The sequence below is a fragment of the Chroicocephalus ridibundus genome, chromosome 1 (assembly GCF_963924245.1).
Source record: "Chroicocephalus ridibundus chromosome 1, bChrRid1.1, whole genome shotgun sequence".
Classification (NCBI taxonomy): domain Eukaryota; kingdom Metazoa; phylum Chordata; class Aves; order Charadriiformes; family Laridae; genus Chroicocephalus; species Chroicocephalus ridibundus.
The window spans coordinates 160,002,131-160,024,374 of NC_086284.1; the positions used below are offsets into that span (position 1 = coordinate 160,002,131).

Sequence of the window (22,244 nt, forward strand, 5' to 3'; positions counted from 1 at the left end):
CTCTAAGATGCACACAGCTGTACGAGCCTGCAGCATCGTGACCATCTGCTTCACCTGGCAGCAACCCATGGATTACTGGCAACCTAGCAGCACCTTCTCTGGATTTCCCTCAGCCTCACGTTATTTATATTCTGACTTAACACCCTGCTCACACAGGAAAGAGAGCAGCTTCTGTCCTGCAGAAGAACTTTGGGTTTACTCAGATCATCCGCTGTTAACTGTAGAACTGAAACCTCGGCTTCTAATCTCAACCTTCGATGTTTAAACAGCAACTCATTTCTTTCAAAGATGCATACCTCGCAGGCTGCACACCCTGCCTACGACTAGCGAATCATAAAAACAAAAAAAACCCAAACCCAAACTGCTGCACAGCTCTGAGGGTCTGAACGCAGGTGCCCTTAGCTAAACGAGCACACACCACATCCGTGGTGTCCCGAGCAGCTCGGCAGCCCGGGCCGGCGGGCACCGGCCACCCCACAGCAGGCTTGCCTTCGCCAGGCACCCCTGACAGGCCTCCCGCCGAAGCAAGGCCAGGGCCGGAGGGCTCCCGAGGAGCGGAGGGAGGCCTGCGGCGGCCTCCAAATCATCGCCCTGCGCCTCTCAGCCGATATCCCCTCAGTGAGGGGGAGCGGGCCAGCACCCAGCAGGCAACAACCGCCGCCTCCCCCGGGGGTCGAGAGACCGTTACCCTCTCCGGGACGAGGGTAACGGTCGCCGCCGTCACGTGACCCGCGGCAGCACCCCGCCGCTCGCTCTTCCCCCCCTCCCGCCCCGCCGGCCTGCCCCGGGCGCGCGGTGCATTGTGGGAGCGGCGTTAAGATGGCGGCGGCCGCCGCTGGGCTGAGCTGGAGGCGGGTGTCTTCCTTTACGGGGCCGGTGCCGCGCTCCCGCCACGGGCACCGGGCGGTCGCCATCCGCGAGCTGGTCATTATCTTCGGGGGAGGCAACGAGGGCATCGCCGACGAGCTGCACGTCTACAACACGGGTGCGCGGGGCGGGGAGGGGCAGCGGGCGCGGCACGGAGGCGGGCGGGGGGGCAGGGAGGGCGCGGCGCGGGGTGGCGCGGGGCGGGGCCGGGCCGGGCCGGGCCGGTGCTGTGAGGCAGAGCCGGGGGGGGGGGGCACGGGGGACACAGCGGCGGGGCTGTCATGTCTCTCACCGCTGGTGGCACCGGCTGGCCGCCGCTGGGCACCGGGCTCCTCACAGCGGGAGGGGGAGATGGCTGCCCCCCACCCCCCGAGGCTCCTGCCCTCCCCTGGGGCTGCCCGCGGGGGGCTCGGCGCAGAGGGGGCGGCGGGCGGGCTGTCCCCGGGCTGAAAAGCTGCCTGGAGCTGAAAATGGTGGTGGTGAGACAAAAAATATCCTTAGGGGAGGGTTTTTCCCGGGGTTGCGCTGCGCCCCGGCTGATGTTGCGGGCTTAATGCTCCTTCCTGGGGGGGGGGGAAAAAAACCTGGAAAATCTCCTTAGGCGCCCCGCCTCTGTTGTGCTTCCCCAGCCCCTGGTCCTGGGGTGCAGGGTCTCCCCTGGCAGGTCTCGGCTGAATGGCTGGAGACTGGATGAGCCCCCTCGAGTGTCCGGGTCCCCCTTCTTCCCTCTGGTGGCAGCTCACCAGAGCTCAAGACCCTGAATTAGAAATCCCGGTCAGGAAAGCGAACGCGTTGGCATCGGGAGCCTTTCCAAACAGGAAGCTGCCCGAGACACGATTTCATTTGTGAAAGATGAGATGCCTCAACAGTTACTCTTACGGGACGCTGTATGAGGCTGGAAAACTTTTGTGTAATTTCAGAGCTTGGGCTGAGACAGGGAAGTGGGGTGACCGATCCGCGCTTCTCAGTCATCTGGGGCTGGCTGCTTGTGCAACATGCCAAAAGCATGAAAGTGAGAGCACGTTAACTAGCCTTTTAAGTTGCCAACTTTTAAGAATCATTCAAATGTTATTCTTTTTGGAACACTGCCTTCCCGTCCTGCCTCTCTCCCCCTGCCAGAATAAGGTGATGGTATTTTTGCTGAGTGTTTTTGAGATAAAAGTCTGGGAATGCAAATATCTGCTGGAGGTTTTTGGAGTTTATTAAGAGGAAAATGCTTGCTGTTAGAGTCCATCCAAGCAGATTTTTCCATGGTAGCTTAAAGATCTGCTGTACTCAATCACTTTTTTTTTTAAAAAAAAACAAAATCTCTTAACCTTTCTGTTTTGATGAGTAAGCTAAAGAAAGTTTTTACATAGTATGGTTATAGTGTCTTTCAGAACAGAGGTTCTGATGGCTTCCTTTTGAGTGGGTCTTAACATCACTTTTTTTATTTTTCTGTCCAGACTTTCTGCTAAAGGTGTTTTCCCTTTGCGGCAGTGACAAAAAGGGTCACGACTCAGTTGTTCCAGTTCCCAGACAGGACTTTTTTTTTTTTTTTTTCTTTTTTTTGTTTTGAGGGGGCTAAGGTGCAGGGTTGTGACCTGGGCTGTCTGGATTTTTGGATGTCATACATGGCTCTTGCTAGGAGTGTGGTGACTTCTAAGGAGCTGGTACACAGTGAGGGCATCTTAATACCCTGCAGCAACATTCACTGGAAGCTTCTGATTTCACACTTTTCCTCTTTGTGCTCCTGAAAAAAGCTCAGGGAAAAGGAGACAATATCTCCTGTAATTCTTTTGTTCCAGAACAGTTTAAACAACAATATGCTGCTGCTGGGTCAGGCAGTCTGAGTTGCTCCTTCTTGCCTCTGTGCCTCTCCCATGTATCAGTGCAGTGCTCTGTAGATATTAACATTAGTCTGCGAACAGTGTAATTAGTTTTTCAATAGGGCTATTAAGTCCAGGCACACTGCCATGCTGCTGTAGCTCTAATAATTCTGTTTCTAGAGCTAGCTTCCTCTGAGTTAGCATAGTTATCTCTTTTGTGTGGAACTGCACTTATGTTCCTCATTAGCCTCTTTTTTTAGCAAGTCTATTAAATTGCTGGGTGACCCTTGGTAACTGACTTAATTACAGTGACCTCATGTGCTCATTCATATGTTGAGTAACATTGGTTTGATAAAGGTGTTTGCTTTTCCTTTTATTAAAAATTATTTATTACATTATTAAATGATAATTTAATATAGGTATTTACATTATTTTATATTTATAGTTACTATATGATTTAATTAATGTAATTTAATCTTTATATTTGAATTATTATTTATCAAAAATTCAGTTAAAACTTAGTGTGAAACAAACAGCGCATTCACAGTTATCTACAGGTGAGAGGTAATTCTTTAGAGAGCAGAGGCATTTAAAAATACACTTTCTTTCTCGGTGTTTGAAATCTGTCTCTTTCTTTTCTTCCCCTACAGCTACAAATCAGTGGTTCCTTCCTGCTGTAAGGGGAGATATTCCTCCAGGATGTGCAGCACATGGATTTGTTTGTGATGGTACCAGAATACTAGTTTTTGGAGGAATGGTTGAATATGGAAGATACAGTAATGATTTATATGAATTACAGGTAGGAAATGTATGAAGGACTACTTTATTTCTCTGTTGATGAACAAACATGTTTTATATTACCAACTGCAGAGGAAAGTTACATGAGCTTTCTTCTGCTCCAGGAAGAATAAACTCTTTAAATAGTTTCTGAAGATGGAGAAAATCTAAATAACTTTGAAAAAGAGACTTCCATCTAGTCAAAATAAAGTATATTTAATGTTTTATGAAGGTTAGCTTTTAGTGTACCTTTTAATGTATATCCTAAGAAAAGCCCAGCATCCCCTTAAGAATAGTTCAGAAAATATACAATTGTTAGTGTTGTCTGAATTCTATTGACTATGAACGACTATAAATGAAGATATTTCTGAATATGTATTTCTTGTCATTAAGGCAAGTCGATGGCTCTGGAAAAAAGTAAAACCTCAAGCTCCTTCCACTGGATCACCACCTTGTCCTCGACTTGGCCACAGCTTTTCTTTATATGGTAACAAGTGCTATTTATTTGGTGGCCTGGCAAATGAAAGTGAAGATTCAAATAACAACGTTCCCAGGTATGCTGACTTGTTTTGAATTCAATGTCTTTAAAAGTTAATTACCAGATTTGACAACTTTGAAGAGGAATGTTCTAGGGAAGCTGTCCTGCGTACCAAGTACTCGCATTTGGATTATTTATGCAGTGGAGGGGTTACATGCTAAGAAGCTTAAATATTTCTTCTTAAATATTTCTTCTGCTAATCACACAATATGTAACACTGACTGACAGCTTCTGGAGGGAAACCTGAGTAGACTTTGGTATTTTTCCTAGTAATTTTGGTGATGTTTTTAAGAATGACTTGTTCGTTAGAATTACTTAAATCAGCAAAGTCTCATGAGTCATCAGGGAATTAACAATGGAAGTTTCCTCTATAGTGCTGTGGAAAACAGTTACTAATTCACCTGGAAATTTTTTTAAAGTAACAGCTGAAGTTGCCTTTATTATCAGCAAACAGTGTTATAATGGTGAAGTTTTATATCCATACTCGCCTGCAATTCAGAGTGCTTATTGAGCTATAAACTGGTAATTTTAAGCTCAGCAAACAAGAGGTATCTAGGGTGAATGCCAACATTCAAAGACCGTTATCTAAAAATAACTTACCGATAGATTCAGCAACAAATGGCTAATTGTCTGTTGGCCAGCCTGAAGACATCAGAAAAGAAACAGCATCTTTTCACCTTTGTTGCCTTAGAGTTGCAGAAATTCAGCTTTAATGTCCCGCGTTATCATGTATTTCCCACAACTTTACAGTTTATTCTAAGTTTGTCCAAATGTAGTAATTTCCGCTAAGAATGTTCACCAATTTTGAATGTTTCTTTCATGTAATATAGTGTATCAAGTATGAGATGAAAGCATGCTGTTCTCAGAGGCAACAAATTAATAATAGCTCATTTTTTGTTTTAATTCCATTTAGTTTGGGTACTGTCCACAGTACCATCAAATGCTTCATGATTTTAAAACTGTACAATCTCACAAGACTGAAGTCTATAATACTTGGAAGTGGTCAGGGTTTAAAGCTCACTTGTAAGCTTTGCTTACATATTTTTCATACTTTGTCAATAATACCCTAGATATTTAAATGATTTCTATGAACTGGAGCTGCAACATGGTTCTGGCGTTGTCGGCTGGAGTATTCCTGTGACCAAAGGGGTCTTGCCATCTCCCCGAGAATCTCACACAGCCATCGTATACTGCAGAAAAGACTTGGGAAGTCCAAAGATGTATATTTTTGGAGGGATGTGTGGCTGTCGGCTAAATGATCTCTGGGAACTTGACATAGGTGAGTTGATTTCCCAGTAGAAGTCAGTGCAGGGGCCTTACTGGCTAAGAGGAAAAATTACAGTATTTAACAATTAATGGTATGATGTGGTGCAGATATTATTGGGACTTACACCATAGTGTTAAGCATTTGTAATTTTTGTAATTAAATAGCTACAGCATTGTTTGCGTATATTATTCTCACTGATTTTGGTTATACTGGGAAATTGTTTCCTTAGAACGCTTTAAAGACTGTCACTATGATAACCAAGTTGAATAGCCATAATGAAACTGTAACATATCTTTTTGATAAACTGATAAGCAATTAGTTTGTCAATGTTTCCTGTGACTTTTAAAAGAAGCTTTAAGTGCTTGTTATCACGCTTTCTTTTTTAAAGTGGCCATCTTAAAAACACAAAATTTTGTTTTGTTGAATGTTAGAGGTATGTTCGCCCCTAAAATCCAGGTAGTGAAATACACAGTAATATGTTTTTTGAGCGTTTTTATTCTTTTTCTTTTAGAAACAATGACCTGGTCGAGACCAGAAACTAAAGGGACAATACCACTTCCTCGCAGTCTCCATACGGCCAATGTAATAGGAAACAAGTATGTCTGTTGTTAAAAGCTCAACTCTAGAAAGGTACACCTAGTAGGAGAATGATGATGCTTATCCACTACTGCTCAGTATAAACCATCAGCCCTGTAGAGTACTTTTCTGCTTCTGTTGTCCTCAGTGGCAATGAAAAAGTGAATTTAAGATTATCAAACTGTCAGTGTTTCCGTCCAGCAGAACAGTCTGCCCAATCCACAAGCAGCTTACAAGGCTTTTTAATGCCCCTTTTTTGCATTCTGGAGCGAACTCAGCTGGACCTGAGCTGGCTCTGTCAGGAGCCAACTTGAGTGCCTCTGTGTCTGTGACACAATGAACTAGCTACGCAAAGAAACTGCCCAGAGAGTAGGCAAAACCATGCCATGTTTTTGTGGGCCAGTTTCTCTGTAGTCTGTTCCTCATTACTTTGCTTCTTGCCAGTGTGGTTTGTTTTGGCAGACAGCATTGATAAAATGGACTTTTAAACCTGGGTTTCAGTTCATTTTCTATCGGTTTACAAGAGTGAGGAGAAAGAGGCAAGGGGGAAAGAAGTGTGAAAGCTTTCTGTCTTATGATCCAAGGACTTAGCTTTTTATTATTCACATCAAATGTTATTAGTTTGTAGCTTGCCTTATGTTTTTAGATTTCGCTATCTGATTTAGATAGTGGTCTAATTTTAGAATGGTTTATAGAGAGGTCTGTGGTAGAGGCTTGTAGAAACTCCATGTAAATGTGTGATTTCTGGACAGTGTTAGCAGTTTGGTGGTTTGTAAAAAGATACAGTATTAGCTTCTGGGAAGTTGTTGAGTTTGGGGTTTTTTTGCTTGGTTGGTTTTTTTTAATCAGTTAACTTACTCAAAAATTTCAGAAGGTAGGTGTCTTCAACAATACTTTCTGAAGAGAGTAGACACGAATAAAATCTGCTGTAAACTAAAACTGTAAAGCACTGGAAATTTTCTGTTTTGTCCTAGTTTGAGAGAGCATATGCAGCAGATCTGGATGTTAATTGGCTTTTCTTTTCTTTTTCCCTCTTCCCTCTTTTCCTATATTTCAGAATGTATGTTTTTGGTGGATGGGTTCCACAGTCAGCAGGAGGTGAAATTTCTGCTCATGATGGTGAATGGAAATGTACCGGTTCATTTTCTTATCTTAATTTGGGTCAGTGTTTCTGCCTTTCTGGGAGTGGGCATTTTGAATTAATGCTTTCTTAACAGAGTAGAATACATATTTTGGAAACCCTCAGAAAAATCTTAGGTTACACAGTTGTAATCCTAGCTAACCACAGATGCCAGTTTTTACATCTTTCTTTAGTGATTTTTTTATTATTATTATTTTTCTTTGAACATTCAGCAGGTTTGCTCATGCAATCTCTGTTCATACAATTTTAATGCTAAGTAATATAGATACTCCTTCATTTATAGTAGAGCACAAGAGACAGATCCTGAAATGAGTTGTTTTTTCTAAATGTGATCGTACTGTCCTTGAATCCTCAACTTCTGATCTTGTATTTACCTGACAGAGACAACCAGAGGTCAGAAAATTCATCCTGTATTAATTGATCGTATCTTGCAAACTAATTGGAAAGCGACCTTCTCTTTGTAATGTTACAAATTGAAATGCAATTGTCTATAAAAACAGAGGTGATTTATTTTCATTTTCTCTGAGCAGTTAAGTGTATTAATTTCTGTATTGCTTGCTTTGGAAAACATCTAGAAACTAAATTTTTCGAGTTTCGTTTACTAGATACCACAGAATGGATAGGTCTGATCTCAGATTGCCAGGAGGACAAAAGTAACTTGTTACCAGGGCCAAGAGCAGGACACTGTGCTGTAGCGGTTGGCACTCGTCTGTATATCTGGAGTGGTAGAGATGGTTACAGAAAAGCTTGGAACAATCAAGTTTGCTGCAAAGATCTTTGGTACCTTGATACTGGTGAGTCAGAAATAAATAAGAGATTTGTACTGTGTTCCATATTTTACTAACATATGGGAAGCTGGCATCATTGATGATCAGAACATCTAAAGCTGTAGCAAACTCAAAGATTATTTGAATTTTAAAGCTTGTTTAAATAAACCACACTTCACCGTTGATTGTTTGAAGGCTACAGCTATAACTTAAACTGATAAAATGAGGAAGGCTTTTTTAAAGCCTCTGAAAGAACTTTGTGACTAAATTCTGCATTGCATGCCATAGCGAGTAGATACAAGGTGCTAAAGGGTGTTTTACCTAAACTCAGGGTTCCTGGCCTCTCTTGATAGTGATCTTTGCCGCTGCTACTTATTCCTTTTTACCAAATCCCTCCTTCTCTTGGGATCATTGCTGCTGCTGCTTCCTCATCTCTTGGACTGCAAAAAGATACTATCGAATCTGAGACAGGACCAAATTGTTCCCAGGGCTGAAGGGAATTCTGGAGTAGTAATCGTTCATTAGTAGCTGGCTTGATGGCAGGACACTAGAATAGTACTTTTGTGAGGGAGTTTTTGCCCGCTCAAGCAGAAGCATTAGAATGGTTACTGGAGATTGTGAAACATTTAGGAGATCATGGTTTGTGTTTTTTTTCCCCCCGTTTTTTTGTTTTGGTTTTTTCCCCCCTCAGGAAAGTCAGAAGATGAAAAAGAGTAGCAGGGGAGGGATGTGCTTGAGAGTGCAGCCTAGCTAGGCATCAAGGCAAGTGGGAAGAGTAGGTCATTGGCTTTGAATCATGCCTAGGCTTCAGCCTCTGCAGAAGTTTGAGGGAAAGTTCACTTCTAGCTACAGAGAGCAAGCAAAAAGGAAGCGGAATCTTCTATGAATCCTTTCCAGGAATAGGGAAAGCTTTAGGAGCCAAAGAACTGCGTGCAGCCTTTTAGGAAAGGCCAAGGATCTCTTATATCTGTAATCCCTATAATGATAAATATTCAACCCAAAGACGTACTGGCAGCAGAAGACCCATTAAAAAGCAAAGCTTCAGAACTTCAGCATTTTTGAACACTGTGGAATGGCACTTCATAATACTCGCTGACTTGACTTGCCGCCTTTGACAATGGCTTCTTGTTGAATCTGGTATACGTTGTACATCAGTGAAAAAGGAGCTATTGGTTTTGCTTGCATTATATAGATACTTCTTAAATTGATAAAGGAGGGCAATTTCAACATGCTGTCTGTGTTTTATTGGTTTCTTGTAGAGAAACCTCCAGCACCATCACAGGTACAGTTGATTAGAGCTACAACCAACTCTTTTCAAGTGAAATGGGATGAAGTACCTACAGTTGAAGGATATCTTCTTCAGTTACATGCTGATTCACCAGTGCCATCAGTGGCTGGAATACCTGGTACTGGGGTTCCTGAGACATCAGTGCTGAGTTCACAAGGTAGTAGTCAGATCACGTTACGCTTATGTTTGTGTAAAGGTAGAGTAGAGGATTGCATAAGTAATTAATATGAGTTTGGGGTTTTTGTGTTGGTTTTTTAAAATCATTTTGAGAGAGACCCTGGGCTTTTTTTGGTTATTCCCAAAATCTGTGCATTGTAATTATGGAAAATTCAGTTTAACTTGTCTCTGTCAGTTTTGGCCAGCTATCTGAATATGAAAATATTTGTACAGTGCTGGGCACTATTTGAGAAAGGAAACACTGAGGAAGGGATTTTATCTGACTGCTTGGCCAGGCAGTTTCATTTCAGTCTTACAACCAAGTCTTCCTTCTGGCAACATCGGGTCTCCCTCTTGCTTACTGCAATAGATTCCAACCAACATAATATTAAGTTTTATGTAACTGATTGGAATTTGCTTTTGTTTACCTGAAAGGTGGTTCTTCTCTACATCAAAGTCCACAATCATTGCCTAGTGTCCCTTACCCAGAAATGAAGGTGGATCATCCCAGCCAAACAAATAATGTCATTCCTAATAACGTAAGTGTAAACTGAAAAATGCCTAAGTGGCCAAGTAGTGTGGGAAGCAAGAGAAGTGCTAGAACACTTTCTCAGTTTTAAAAGGCCTGTGTACTTTTTAGGCCTTAGGGAAAAAAAAAAAAAAAAAACCAAAAAAAAAAAAAACCAAAATCAAACAGAACAAAAAAGGCACCCACTGAAGTAGTTGTGTTATACTATAGTATAAACCCAATTGTTACCTATTCTGGTTGTGCACTTGTATATGTTCCACTGTTTTCCCAATTTAAAAGAAAGAGGGAGGACAAACTCTGTCTGAAGGATCACAATTTTAGCAATGTAGGCCTTTTCTTAATTGTGTAAGGGATCTGTATGGGATCCATAATTTATTCTTGTAGAAAACACATGTAGAAGTACTACTAACAGTAGTTAGTAAATAAGCATCTTGGGTATGTGCCAGGAAAGCAAAGGTTGAAAACCTCTGTAATTGTGATTTTTTTTTTTTATTTATTTTTTTCCTCTCCCCATCCCCTCAGGTTCCCCCAATAGGCTAAATGTATGCATCAATGAACTTCCATGTAATAACATAAAAACATGAGCTCACCCAGATAAAACTTAGTATGTGTCAGGGACACTTTCAAGTCAACTTAGAGTTTGAGTCTTTGTAATATGATGGCTAGAATAAGGTGGATTGTGAGGTTGGTTTCTTGTTTTAATTTGAAGTGCTAGGGGGATTTGTTGGAGGATTTTTGTTTGTTGTTTTCAAGCAAGCATTTTCATACCATGTTTGCAACTGAAATTTCTGAACTTTGCAGTTAAACATTAACAAATGTGTTGTTTTGGTTAGGTCCAAGTTTCCCTTTCATCCAACTCATTATTAAAAGTAGAAGGAAAAGAAAAGGTTGCAGCACCTGAAAACAAGATTACACAGGAGACTATGAAAAACCATGCAGATGCTACAGGATTCAAAGAATCAAATGCCCCTTCTCTTTTGCCTGTTTGTACTTCAAGTAAGATGACTATAGAATAAAAATTAATCAAAAAGTGAGAGTTAAAATTCATCTCATAAACATGAAATAAGATTATTTCTGTCTTGCAACTTAAAATTATTTTAGAGGCCTTTGTAGTTTAAAAACAACCAACTTGTGCTAGTTATGGCTATGTATTTTTAGAAGATACAAGGAAAAATGAAATCTTAAGTTGTTTGAAGTGTTGCAAGGGACATGAAATTCTCAATAATATATATGTTATTATGATGGCAAATGTGTATCTCTAAACATAAATAGCCCTTTTTAACATCAAAGAACAGACTGACAGGACCAAATTCATTTTACAACATTAAGGTGTTAGTAACCCCAGGCTCTATTTGACACTACTTCTGTCTGTTAATAGTGAAAAGCTATTAGACAATGTAAAATTTTAGGCATTGTAAGGAGGAGCATGTTTCTCTCTGACTGTAGAGGAAATAGAAGATGACTAGGCACTGATTTAGGCATTTCACTGAAGAGCCTTGTGTTCGGTGTGGTGAATCCAGGCTCAGTCGACTGACCTGTTTATATTTGACTTTCGTGTAATTTATAGGTTGTTGGATTTTCACTTTCTTCACAGTATAATTTAAGTATTGTGTGGAAATGTTGGCTCTTAGTGCTAAGTGAGAAAAAGACTTCCACAGTAGTTAATCTTAAATTGATTGTTACAAATCTATGGTACTGATTTGTGTGGATACTTCCTCTTTATATTAGGATGTTTTTCCAAAGTAATCCTTTCATAACCAAACAGGTGTAAAATAACAAGCTTAAAACAAATTAAATCGCTGTTTTAATATAACTGTTTACAAATATCTTTTTATGACTGTGCAGACAGACTTTTGCTAAGTTATATACCTAAAGAAAGCATTAGCAATTAATATAATCAGGTCTATTCTAACCTACATCTGAGCTAAACTCTGGTTTTATGTGAAACTAAAGCCATTAGATCAAGTTGAGATCTGGTAATCAATCTGTGTTACCAATACTGAATTCTGGTTAATATTTTCCTTTTTTTAAGGTCCTCAGACTTCAGCAAATGTAGGTGAATTACATGACTTGGACAAACGAACTGTAAATCCTGATGCTTCTGTATCCAGTAGTGTCTCCAGCACACAAACTATGGTAACCCAGCAGGCTGTTAAAACTGAATCATCAAGTACAAATGGGGCAGTTGTTAAAGATGAAACTTCACTAACAACATTCAATTCAAAATCTGAAGGTTTGAAATGTGTTTCACATACTGTATTTTGAGCCATATATATCTAAGGCCATCAGACTTCTTCTAGTGTGGTGGGATTCCCATCTTGACTAGTACCTGGGATTGAGATAGGGCTTTGGGCATTGAGGACCTTGGGCATCTTGGATGATCTCTGTTATGACTTAAACATCTTTTAAAATCAGGATATTCCTTTTATGCATTTGTAAACCTCTTTGTTTCCTGTGAGCGAAGAGTCCTTTAAATCTTCATTTATGGAGAAGCCCATTTTCTAAATAACAGTGGCAGTCAGTTTTGGTACCCATAGCACATTTGCTTTCATTCAGTGATTGTCTGTTTATTTAGTCAGCAGAAGAGTACAGATAGTAACCTTAGATGGTTTTGATTTTAAACAATTGACCTCTGTAACAAATATGGCCAGTTCTTGTGGCTTGCTCACCATTAATCAAATGTGGTGACCTCTTCCTAGTCTGCTTGAAATACCCAAAATAAGCAGCAACACAGGAACTAAACGTATTGCTAGTTTTTCAAGTTTGGGTTTTTGTGAATATCAACAGGCTGTGCTTTTACTGTTGTTTTGATTATTAGCTGTATTCTGTTACTGACACTGTGTGAGTAGTGTAATTTTTATCTAAGAGTATTGCATTTCAAAAGCAAAAACCAGAAGCACAAGTATAGAACATTAATATTCCCTCGTGTTGCTTATGTGCTTTGATTTTTCTTTTTTTCGAGATTACATTTTACATTTAATAAATGTTCTCTTTCCCATTTGTTAGGATTGTTTAGAGATTAACTGCTCATGTTCAGAATGCAGACTGTATTTGATGTCAGAAACAATACATTCAAATTAAGATTTCATGCTTAGACTGTTCATACAGTGTAATCAGTTTGTGCCTCAATCTGGTATTTAGATTATTTGTTCACAAATGTTTCATATTGATTTCATAGTTCTGTCACTTCTTAGGATTTTCTGAGTCCTGCCTTCTGTTAGTATTATCTGTAGCAGCCTGCAGTGCCAGGCTCTTAACAATTGTTCTGTGAATATGACGCATCCAAAATTAGTTGTTGGTGTTATAAACAGAACTGCAAAAGAAGTCTGAGATGTACTTTTGCAACAAATACTTGTAAATGACAATTGAGGTCAACTTTCATATTCTGGACTTTGTGTTAAATTTTTAATATCACTTAAGCTTTTTAAATACAACTTTTTTGTTTCTAGCTGCTGAAACTGCTTATATCATGCCTTCGACAAGGGTCAATACTGGACAGACAAATGATTCACACTCCTCTGTAAGTCTGGAAAAGTATAATCAAATTGCTGTGTTTATTGTTCTGTTGATTAGTTGTAAGGGCTATCCTGCTTTCCTTTAATTATATCTCTGAAAGAAAAGCAATGTATATTTAGGGCTTGAAGTGAATAATACAGGGGTAAACATTTCTGTTGTAAAACTAATTGCATTGTGTGGGTTTGATTTGAGTCTAAGTAGCAGTTGTGTAGTTGGGACGAGATCCAAGTATGTGTGTCAGCTGTTGAATCTTTTTTATCGACTGGCACAGTGGAATGGTCTCTGTGTTGCATGATGTGCAAATGTAAAATGCTTTTCTGTATGCATAGCTGATTTTAAAATGAAGCATGTATTAGACCAGACTAGTGTTAGCTGCTGATCTGTAGGTTTGAAACGTAACTAAACTGACATCTTGATGTTTTTCCCTAGAGGAGATGGGGACTGGCTATGCAAGCTGTAAATACTGCCTGAAAAAGTAAATGCTTCCTATTTCACCTGCTTACAACTTAATACACAAATCCAAGGTGCCACTGTTGCCACCACAAGAGAGGAGCTAAGGATGGGAAGCAGCAGCTGGCACTAAAGGGTTGGGGTGCTTTTGCTGAGAGCAGCTGCTGCTCCTCCCCCTTTTCCATGCTGGCAGGATCATGGCCTGGCTGTGCTGGGCACACTGACCATGCGGGCACCCTCCCGGGTGCCTGGAGACAAGCAAGAAAGATGGTCTGTCTTTCTGCATCAGTCAGGAGCGATTCCCATGTCCACCACCATTGCCTCGTGCCGCAGCAGAGGCCCTCTTCTCAGCTGCAAGGGAGTTAGCAGCAGCTTGAAAGAGTGTATATTTGGTGCTGACGTATAGCTGAATCCCAAGTACAGCTACTGATGTTGGACCATGTTGTGGAACTTCTCGACCTCTGAATGAAATTAACTTGCAACTACATGCTGCTACAGACACCTAGTTCTACAGCTTTAAACTTTTTCCCCTCCCTGTTTAAACTAGGACGTCAGGGGTGACATCCCAGCTGTTTTCTTTTAAATGATGGACTGTTTCTAAATCAATATATAAGAACCAGTTGGTTTTGAACAGTATTTTAATAATATTTGCATAGTCATTTGAGGCGTAAGAAAGTAACACTAGTATAAAACGGGGTTGTCTCTTACATATACTAGAGTCTTAACATTTTTTTAACATTACACTGAAGTATGGGTAGTCTCCATAATATGTTCTTCAAATACTAGAAAACTCCACAAAGACAGATGGCTCCGGTGAAAACAAGAGACAGGCAGTGGTATGATGTTGGAATTTTTAAGAACAACAGTGCTGTGGTGAGCCAGTTCTACTTGCTGCCAGAGGAAACACTGAGCATCTCTAACAAGGTACCTGCTAATTCTTTTCTGGCATAACCTGCACAAACGTATTTTGGAATCTCTTGCTCATGTGGCTGGCAACAAAATGTGTGATTTTTCTGGTACTGCAACAGGATTTGGTGCTAATAGGAGTTATGTATTTTCTGACCAGTAGTTCCTCATGCGTTTTGTTCACCTTTTTTTTTTTTTTCTTTTTTTTTTTTTTTTACTATTTCTAAACCAGATGAATTTTCTTCTGTTCTCCTGGTGTGACAATATGGGATATCTTATTTTGCTATTGCTAATTATTTCTGTATTTCTGTTTCTAGCCTTCAGAAAGAATTTTAAACTTGGTGAACTTTCAAACCTGTAAAAATTCTTTAAAAAAGACCGCGACTTTTTAATATGTTATTTCAGTACAGGATTGAAATGTTTTGATCAAAGTTTTTTGTTTTTTTTTTCCTCTGTTTCCAGAATCTTTGCTTACAAATTGTTAAAGATACTAATAAGACAAGGCTGTTTAAAAAGACTAAATGTGGAACTGTAGTGGGTTTTGTATTAGGTTTCTCTAACTTAATGTTGTTGCACATATAAGTTTATATGTGAAAATGCTGTACATGTGAAACTTGAGGTAATGTTGCAGTTTTGGTGGTGGTGGTGTAAATTAATGATGTCCCAGTGAACTAGAAACAAAAAGGATGGGTATATGTTTCCTTGAGACAGAAACAAAAGAACAGAACACTTTATTTGAAAGCACTTCACTAAAAATACTGCACATCTTACTTTTAAAGAGCATAGTGCATTTTGCAGTGTTTACACTGATTGTGATTTCTTATACATTATTCAGAAGCAAAATAGTTCTGTTGGAAGTTTCAAGGATGCATTGATGCATATTTTAAACATGGAAATACATTAGCACTTCTGTTTCAGAAACCTATTTGTTACTAACTTACAGTGCTTTTCTTGAAAAATATTTTAATTACCTATGCATCAAATTGCAACTCCTAACTATAGGAATAATTGGTTTTGAAAGAAAAATATTTTTTAGGACAGAAGAGGATGCTAATTATACTATGCTAATACAAGCTATACAGTTGGAATTGCTACTTTGATTTTACTTTCCTGAGTAAAAATAACCAAGAGGTGCAGGTCAATTTAAATGACTGAAAAATGGCGGGGGGGATGGTGGTGGTGGTGGTGTTAGAGATGTAGTCTCACATTGCATCTTAGATCATCTGTTTTGAGGTGAACTAGTGCCTCAGTCAGAACCTTTTTGTAAATTCTGATTTAATTACAAAGTATTAGATAGATTTTTCAGTTTCAGTTAAATTTATTAATCTCAGTTTATTGCTACCCACTTTATATTTTTTAGGCTAATTGTGTTTAGAATATTTTAAAAATTAACACAAACATTGCTTTATTTTCAGACGGGAAGTGCAGATGTACCAGACTACAGATTACTTAAGAAACAGGATCTTTTTCCAGGCACAGTTTACAGGTTCAGAGTTGCTGCAATTAACGGCTGTGGTGTTGGGCCTTTCAGTAAAATCAGTGAATTCAAGACTTGCATTCCGGGTTTTCCTGGAGCTCCTTCAACAGTCAAAATCACTAAGGTGAGAAATACAGGTAATTCTAGTTCTGATGTATAAAATTCATGTCACAGCCTTAATCTCAGAACGCTTGGTTTTAGTTGGTTTATTGTTGGGGGTTTTCTCAAGTTAAAATTGTCATATAAAATAGTGTCAAATGCTTACTTGGATAGTTCTGCTCAATGAAATATTCTTTATGAAATTTGCTATAAAGAATTATTTTAAGACTTAAAGATCATGTTGCCAGATGCACACTTAATCAATCATCTGATAGTTTCCCTATGACTTTCTCTTTCCGCGTCCTTATATCTATAGGGGTTTACCATGTTTTTTTTTAAAAAAAAAAAAAAAAAAAAGTCAAAAGACACATCCTTCCTTAGGTCCAAAGAGGGATGATGTTAGAATTTTCAGATGATCTTCAGAGGTGGTTTTGTATATTTTAATTTTTTTATATATATATATATTTAGACGTATATATTCAGGCATCTAATGGTTAACTAGACACTATCAAATTTTCTCCCTTTCTTTTCAGAGTGTCGACTGTATTCATCTTTCTTGGGAGCCTCCTGCTTCACCCTCTGGAAATATTTTAGAATATTCTGCCTACTTAGCAATCCGTTCCACACAATTACAGGAAAATCCAAGTCAGCTTGTATTTATGAGAATATACTGTGGTCTTAAAACGTCGTGTATAGTGACTGCTGCCCAGCTTGCAAATGCTCATGTTGATTACACTTCCCGACCTGCTATAGTGTTCAGAATTTCTGCGAAGAATGAGAGAGGATACGGACCAGCCACGCAAGTTCGATGGCTTCAAGGTAAAGTTGGTGTCAGACACAGCATTTAAATGGGCTGTAGCTGTGGCGGAGAAAATGGCGTATTGTGTCTCTAGAACCAACGCTTTTCTCAGCAGTGCATGTGAAGTTCTTGAAATGTTTTGTTCCTTAACAGAAGTTTTAAGAAAACTCGGTTGATGAATTTAGCATAACATTTTAAAAAAAAAAAATTTTTGTGACAAGCAAGTACTGAAATGTTGGTTACTGAGTCTTACCCAGTCCCTCAAATAGTAAGAGCCTAGTAAGTTGCTGACTTACATGTGCTTCACTTCAGCTCAAAGGTTTCTCGTTCTAATAAGAAGTAATGCAGTTACATGCATGGGTGTAATCAGGTTGTTTTGTTTGGGTTTTTTTTTTTAATCTTTTCCCCCACTTTATTCGAAAAATTTTTCATAAGGTGCATTTTTGTGATGCATACACACTTTAAAGAGGTTTTGGCCTCTTGTCCCTGAGCTTGAATTTGTACAGGTACACGATGAGTTGGGGATGGGATTGGATCCACTGAAAATAAAGATTAGTTTTTTAGCCTGATCAGTTCTGGCTCACTCTTAAGTAAGCCAGTGCAGGGGCTCAAAACAAGAAGTTTTGCTGGCTTCTCCTCTCCTCCCGCTCCTTCCCCTTCCTGGCTTGGCGTTCCACCAGTTGGGAGCTGGCTTTGCCCAGCAAGAGGTCCTGTGAGTGTGGAGGAAGGTTAGGAAGGGCAGAGCGAGGGGAGTGAGCCCACCCCCTTGGGGAGCAACGAACCGTTGTATGGGTTTAGCTGACCTCTCCTTTCTGTGGGCTGTGAGCCACAGGGTGTGATCTGAAAGCCAACTGCTGAATACACCACTGCTTGTTTTTTCAACATCCATTCTCCTAAGGTGGAGAGCAACAATGAATAAGTTGTATTCTGTAATACTCAGTATTTAACCCTTTAATTGGCAAGGGGTTTGACCATGATCCATGTCCCAGGACTCTGAAACAGTAGTTGTTTGTAAGTGTTTGACTATATACACTATGTGAAATGATGAAACGTTTAAACAGTGTCTCCTTCTCTTTTGCAGATATGAAAACATCAAGCTCAAAATAGAAACAACGTAATAAATGTCAAGTCTCGAATGTAGTGTTTAATGTAACTCTTGTACTATTTGTAAATGCTACAAATATTTTATTTTTGCATTGTTTTTATCTTAAAAAGTATATAACCTTTTTTACGTTTGAAACATCAGCGTTATACAGCCTTGCTCAGGTGTGAGTACCATATAGGAACTATATTGAAGATGGTGGGATGGAGGACCATGCTCTATCCAGTAGCTCCTTTTGGTAGTGATAGTTAAAATGTAAAAAATAAGCAGTTTCAAATTAAAAATAAATAAATACAAAATTGGCATATGCAGTGGTATTTGAGGTAGAGTCCCCATGATCGCTACGGATCTTGCATAGATAATTCATGAGGTTTGGTATATAAGCAAATTCTGTTTGGTTTCAGTTCTTTATACCACATTCTTCATTGTGGTGCCTGAGTATGAGGCAAAAATTTCCAGTTATTATATAGTAACTTAAAATGTATAAATATTTTAATATATACTTTTTTTGTAAAGAAATGATTTTTCTACTATTTGTAACAAATATCTTAATCTTGAAAGATATCCCCTGAAGATTTAAAAGGAAAAAGATAAACTTAGTAATTTCTCTTATTACAAAAAAAAACGTAAATTCATTGTAAATGCACTACTAATATTTAGAATCATCCTTTTGTAGTTGTACAAATCTTAAACTTGTAAATACCAATGTTTACAAGAGACCTTTCTGGTCTTGTATTAAAACTTCCATGAGATTCATTCTCTTTTTTTTTTTAAATCCATATGCTTTGCTTTTAGCATATGCTTGCTTTTTGCACTAATAATAACTTACCTCATTCCTGTGTTTGTAATCACTTGTGTTGCTTCCATAATGTTTCTGTAAAACTTCGATCTGAAAATTTTAACCAAAGTTTAGAATACATGGTAAGCAATTTTGCACATATTATATGGCAATTTTCAACATATTTATTCCAGTTAATCTTCTTAAGTGCTTGTTTGCTTTACCAGTATATCCTACCAATCAAGTCCAGTATCTCCCTTTTACTATGCATCGTTTTACATTAACTAGCTAGCTGATAAATTCAACAAGCATTACTTCAAGGAATAGGTTGATCCATTCCTATGCTTAAAAAAAGAAAAATGTTCACAGTAGTGAAATAAAGGTAAACATTTTAAATGCTATTTATGTATCTATATATAAACCTATGTTTACCAAAGCGTAGAGGAAAATGGCTGAGTTGGACAAGGTCACTAGGTGAATAGATTGAGGCACCTAAATAAGATTTATTTTAAAATAAAATCTAAATTATTTACTGTGCAATGAAGTTTATACTTTGCACTTTAATTTTGCCCCGAATGCCAAAAGACTGTACATCAAGGTAGAATTTCTTGCCTCTGCCAGTTAAATTTGTCTTAAGAACGTTTGTAAATATAAACTGAAATAAATTATGTGCCTGGTTTGGTAGGAGAAGTATCATTAAAATATTAGAGATTTAACAGCTCAAGCATCCCAGAGCAGATTCAATAGCCAAGTTTTAGCTACCCTGAAGATCAGGGTTGTAACGGAAGTGCTGATGCAGCCTTAATTATCGCAACACATCACGTGCTATAATAGCATATAAAAAGTGCTGGGGACCATAAATCACTATAGTAGTGGTAATAGCGGCACAGGAGTAATAACGCGTGGTTTTACTCCAGAGAGAAATCTTGTGTTTATGACAATGACAGATATCCCATATTCACTTTAAACAGTGTTTGTAGTATGAATGTATAAGATGTTTCCTGAAGTTAACTGGCTTTAAAATATTTGTGTTTTAATGGTCCGTTTTATCAGGTCTGATCTCACTACCAATACTGTCTGATAACTAAAGTACCGTACACATGAACTCTTAACTAGAAGACTAGAACTTGGTTTTCCTTATTAGTACTGTGAAAGAAGCCTTTAGAGAAAACACTTGTGGCTTTGGTTTTGTTGGTTGATAGCTGTGCTTGTAGAGTTGTTATTTAAGAATAAAATCCGTTGGGTATGTCTGGGTGGAGTTTTTTTGCACTTGGTTTCACATGCTTTGCACAATTTCTTTTTTCAGTGGGTATGTCACAACTACCAAAGGGTAAAACTGTGGCGTTTTCAATGAAAGTATAATTTCCTTGTAAGTGTGCTTTCTTCAGCTGACTTGACATAAGATGTCACTTCTTTGTCCAAGTTGGATGACGTTGAATAGTGATCATATGCAAACTTTCAGTTCCTCACAGTTTTACTTTAAAACGAAATTGTGGTACACGCTGTAAAATACACTTTGTGGTCCGTTTTTAGAACTGTATTTATAAGGTTGAAATCCCGCCTGTTTGCCTATCAACTAGATACCAGACAAATATCGGTTGTTTGATTTTTAAATTGGTTTGCGAGACTGTTGACATCAGCTCTTTGAGAATCTGTGTTATCCATTTGTTTCATCTAGTGCTAAAGACGTGTAACAGAAGCTGAAATCTATCAGATGACAGTATGCATATTGTAGAAATGTCTAGGTTTACCAAATTCCTTAGGGAAGTTGTGACTCTGTAAGTATAGGACCGTCGTGCCAGTTACGGCAGACACTGCTACAGCTTCACCTTCAGAATGTTCTTGTGAAAGTGGAAATGAAGTGAACAATAACCTACACTTTGTGTTTTCAAAGTAATTATAGCAATATCTTTTGAATGTAGTTGGGAGTAGAGCACATGATCATGCCATAAACTCTGAAGATATAATAAGTATTACTGTTGTTATCTGATATTTCAGGATAGCGGATTTGACGTGAACTTAGTCTTACAGCCTGTTACTTAATGACCTCTACAAGGAAACTGACATTTTCATACAATTCAAGTTGATCAGTCTTATTTCAAAGCATTGTTTGTTCTTTGTAATAAAGTGGTTGTCCTATCAAACGCATTGTAAACACGGAAGTGTATGTCTGCTTTTTTTGAAGGTGTACGCGTACAAACTTCAGATTTCTGCCCTTCTTTAGAAAAGGGGATGATGCAGAGAAGAGAGTGAGTATATTTGTCTTGGGGGGGAGAGGGTTTAATGATAAGCATTGTAGTACTGAGTATTACTCTTGCATAAAAATTATTTCCCAAGTTAACTCCTTGGTTACCTCATGGGGTTTTTTTTAGTTGAGGTTCCCCAGTTTCCCTGTCCCACCTTCTCCTGCAGTTGTCGTGCTCTCGCCATTACTCTGTCCCTGTCCAAGCCTTTGTGCCCCGCAGCTTGCTGGCTGCAGCCTCCGAAATGAAAGTTTGAAATGACTTCCCCTGTCCGTACAGTGGTTTGTGTTGCTGCTGTTCCAAACGAGTGACAAAGAGTTTGGTATTGCTTTGTTACAGTTTGCGAAAAAGATGGGATGCAAGTGAGCACTTAAGATGCTCAGAAGGCTTCTAGTAAGGATACAAATTGCGTGCATGTCCAACTCTGCTCCAAACATCACAGTCTTGGGGCAAGCTGCTAAATTTTTATGGCAGTTGACTATGGGGAACACCTGGGGAAATAGGTGTAGCAATAGGACAAGGGGTAACGGTTTTAAACTGAAAAAGAGGGGAGATTTAGGTTAGACATTAGGAAAAAATTGTTTACTGTGAGGGTGGTGAGGCACTGGAACAGGTTGCCCAGAGAAGCTGTGGGTGCCCCATCCCTGGAAGTGTTCAAGGCCAGGCTGGATGGGGCTTTGAGCAACCTGGTCTAGTGGGAGGTGTCCCCCCCCATGGCAGGGGGGTTGGAACTAGACGATCTTTAAGGTCCCTTCCAACTCTAACCATACTGATTCCAAGTAATAAATGTTTCTAGAAGCAGGGGAGCAGAGCGTAGCGAGTGAACTGAAAGGTCTACGGTGTTGTTTCCAGACCTTTTTAACAGACTTCACATAAGAAACCGCTAAAAGCAGCCTGCTCCAAATTGATCCCTTCCTTGTGTTTCTAGGTATTAAAATAGAATAACTGCTCTTGTCTTATTTTCAATTATTTGTGATCCTTGCATTAGTGGAAAACAAATGGGAAAACTTAAACAGTGAAGAATTCCCTTGTGCTTTTTTTCTTTCTCTCAGTAAGATTCTTAGATTAGGAGTTATTTTCACTTTGAGGCAGATCTGAATTTGTTGTACGAATTTATCTTAAAAACAATTCAAAACTTATATTTTTTTTTTTTCTTTATA

The 22,244-nt window shown here is 39.1% G+C and overlaps 1 protein-coding gene across 3 annotated transcripts; it reads left to right on the plus strand.

Annotated features, from left to right (window-relative positions):
• Nucleotides 1-724: 724 nt before the first annotated feature.
• HCFC2 (host cell factor C2) lies at nucleotides 725-21,005 on the plus strand. 3 transcript variants are annotated; one of them, XM_063320802.1, is made up of 16 exons: nucleotides 725-985; nucleotides 3,326-3,474; nucleotides 3,846-4,006; nucleotides 5,061-5,269; nucleotides 5,769-5,853; nucleotides 6,891-6,994; nucleotides 7,580-7,768; nucleotides 9,001-9,186; nucleotides 9,621-9,724; nucleotides 10,548-10,710; nucleotides 11,747-11,947; nucleotides 13,164-13,234; nucleotides 14,467-14,604; nucleotides 16,002-16,187; nucleotides 16,696-16,981; nucleotides 18,043-21,005. In XM_063320802.1, exons 1-16 carry the CDS (start codon nucleotides 820-822, stop codon nucleotides 18,066-18,068), a joined length of 2,424 nt encoding a protein of 807 aa, XP_063176872.1. In that variant the 5' UTR covers nucleotides 725-819; the 3' UTR covers nucleotides 18,069-21,005. The 3 variants fall into 3 exon arrangements, with proteins under 3 accessions (XP_063176872.1, XP_063176862.1, XP_063176880.1); XM_063320792.1 differs by lacking the exon at nucleotides 18,043-21,005 and having other exon boundaries at nucleotides 16,696-18,036; XM_063320810.1 differs by lacking the exons at nucleotides 9,621-9,724; nucleotides 10,548-10,710.
• The last annotated feature ends 1,239 nt before the right edge of the window (nucleotides 21,006-22,244 follow it).

Bases quoted from the DNA above. Each gene is read 5' to 3' on its own strand.
- HCFC2 (XM_063320792.1), top strand. From the start codon at position 820: ATGGCGGCGGCCGCCGCTGGGCTGAGCTGGAGGCGGGTGTCTTCCTTT. The intron at 10,711-11,746 runs GTAAGATGACTA...CCTTTTTTTAAG, and splicing joins TTTGCCTGTTTGTACTTCAA to GTCCTCAGACTTCAGCAAAT. The intron at 14,605-16,001 runs GTACCTGCTAAT...CTTTATTTTCAG, and splicing joins CACTGAGCATCTCTAACAAG to ACGGGAAGTGCAGATGTACC.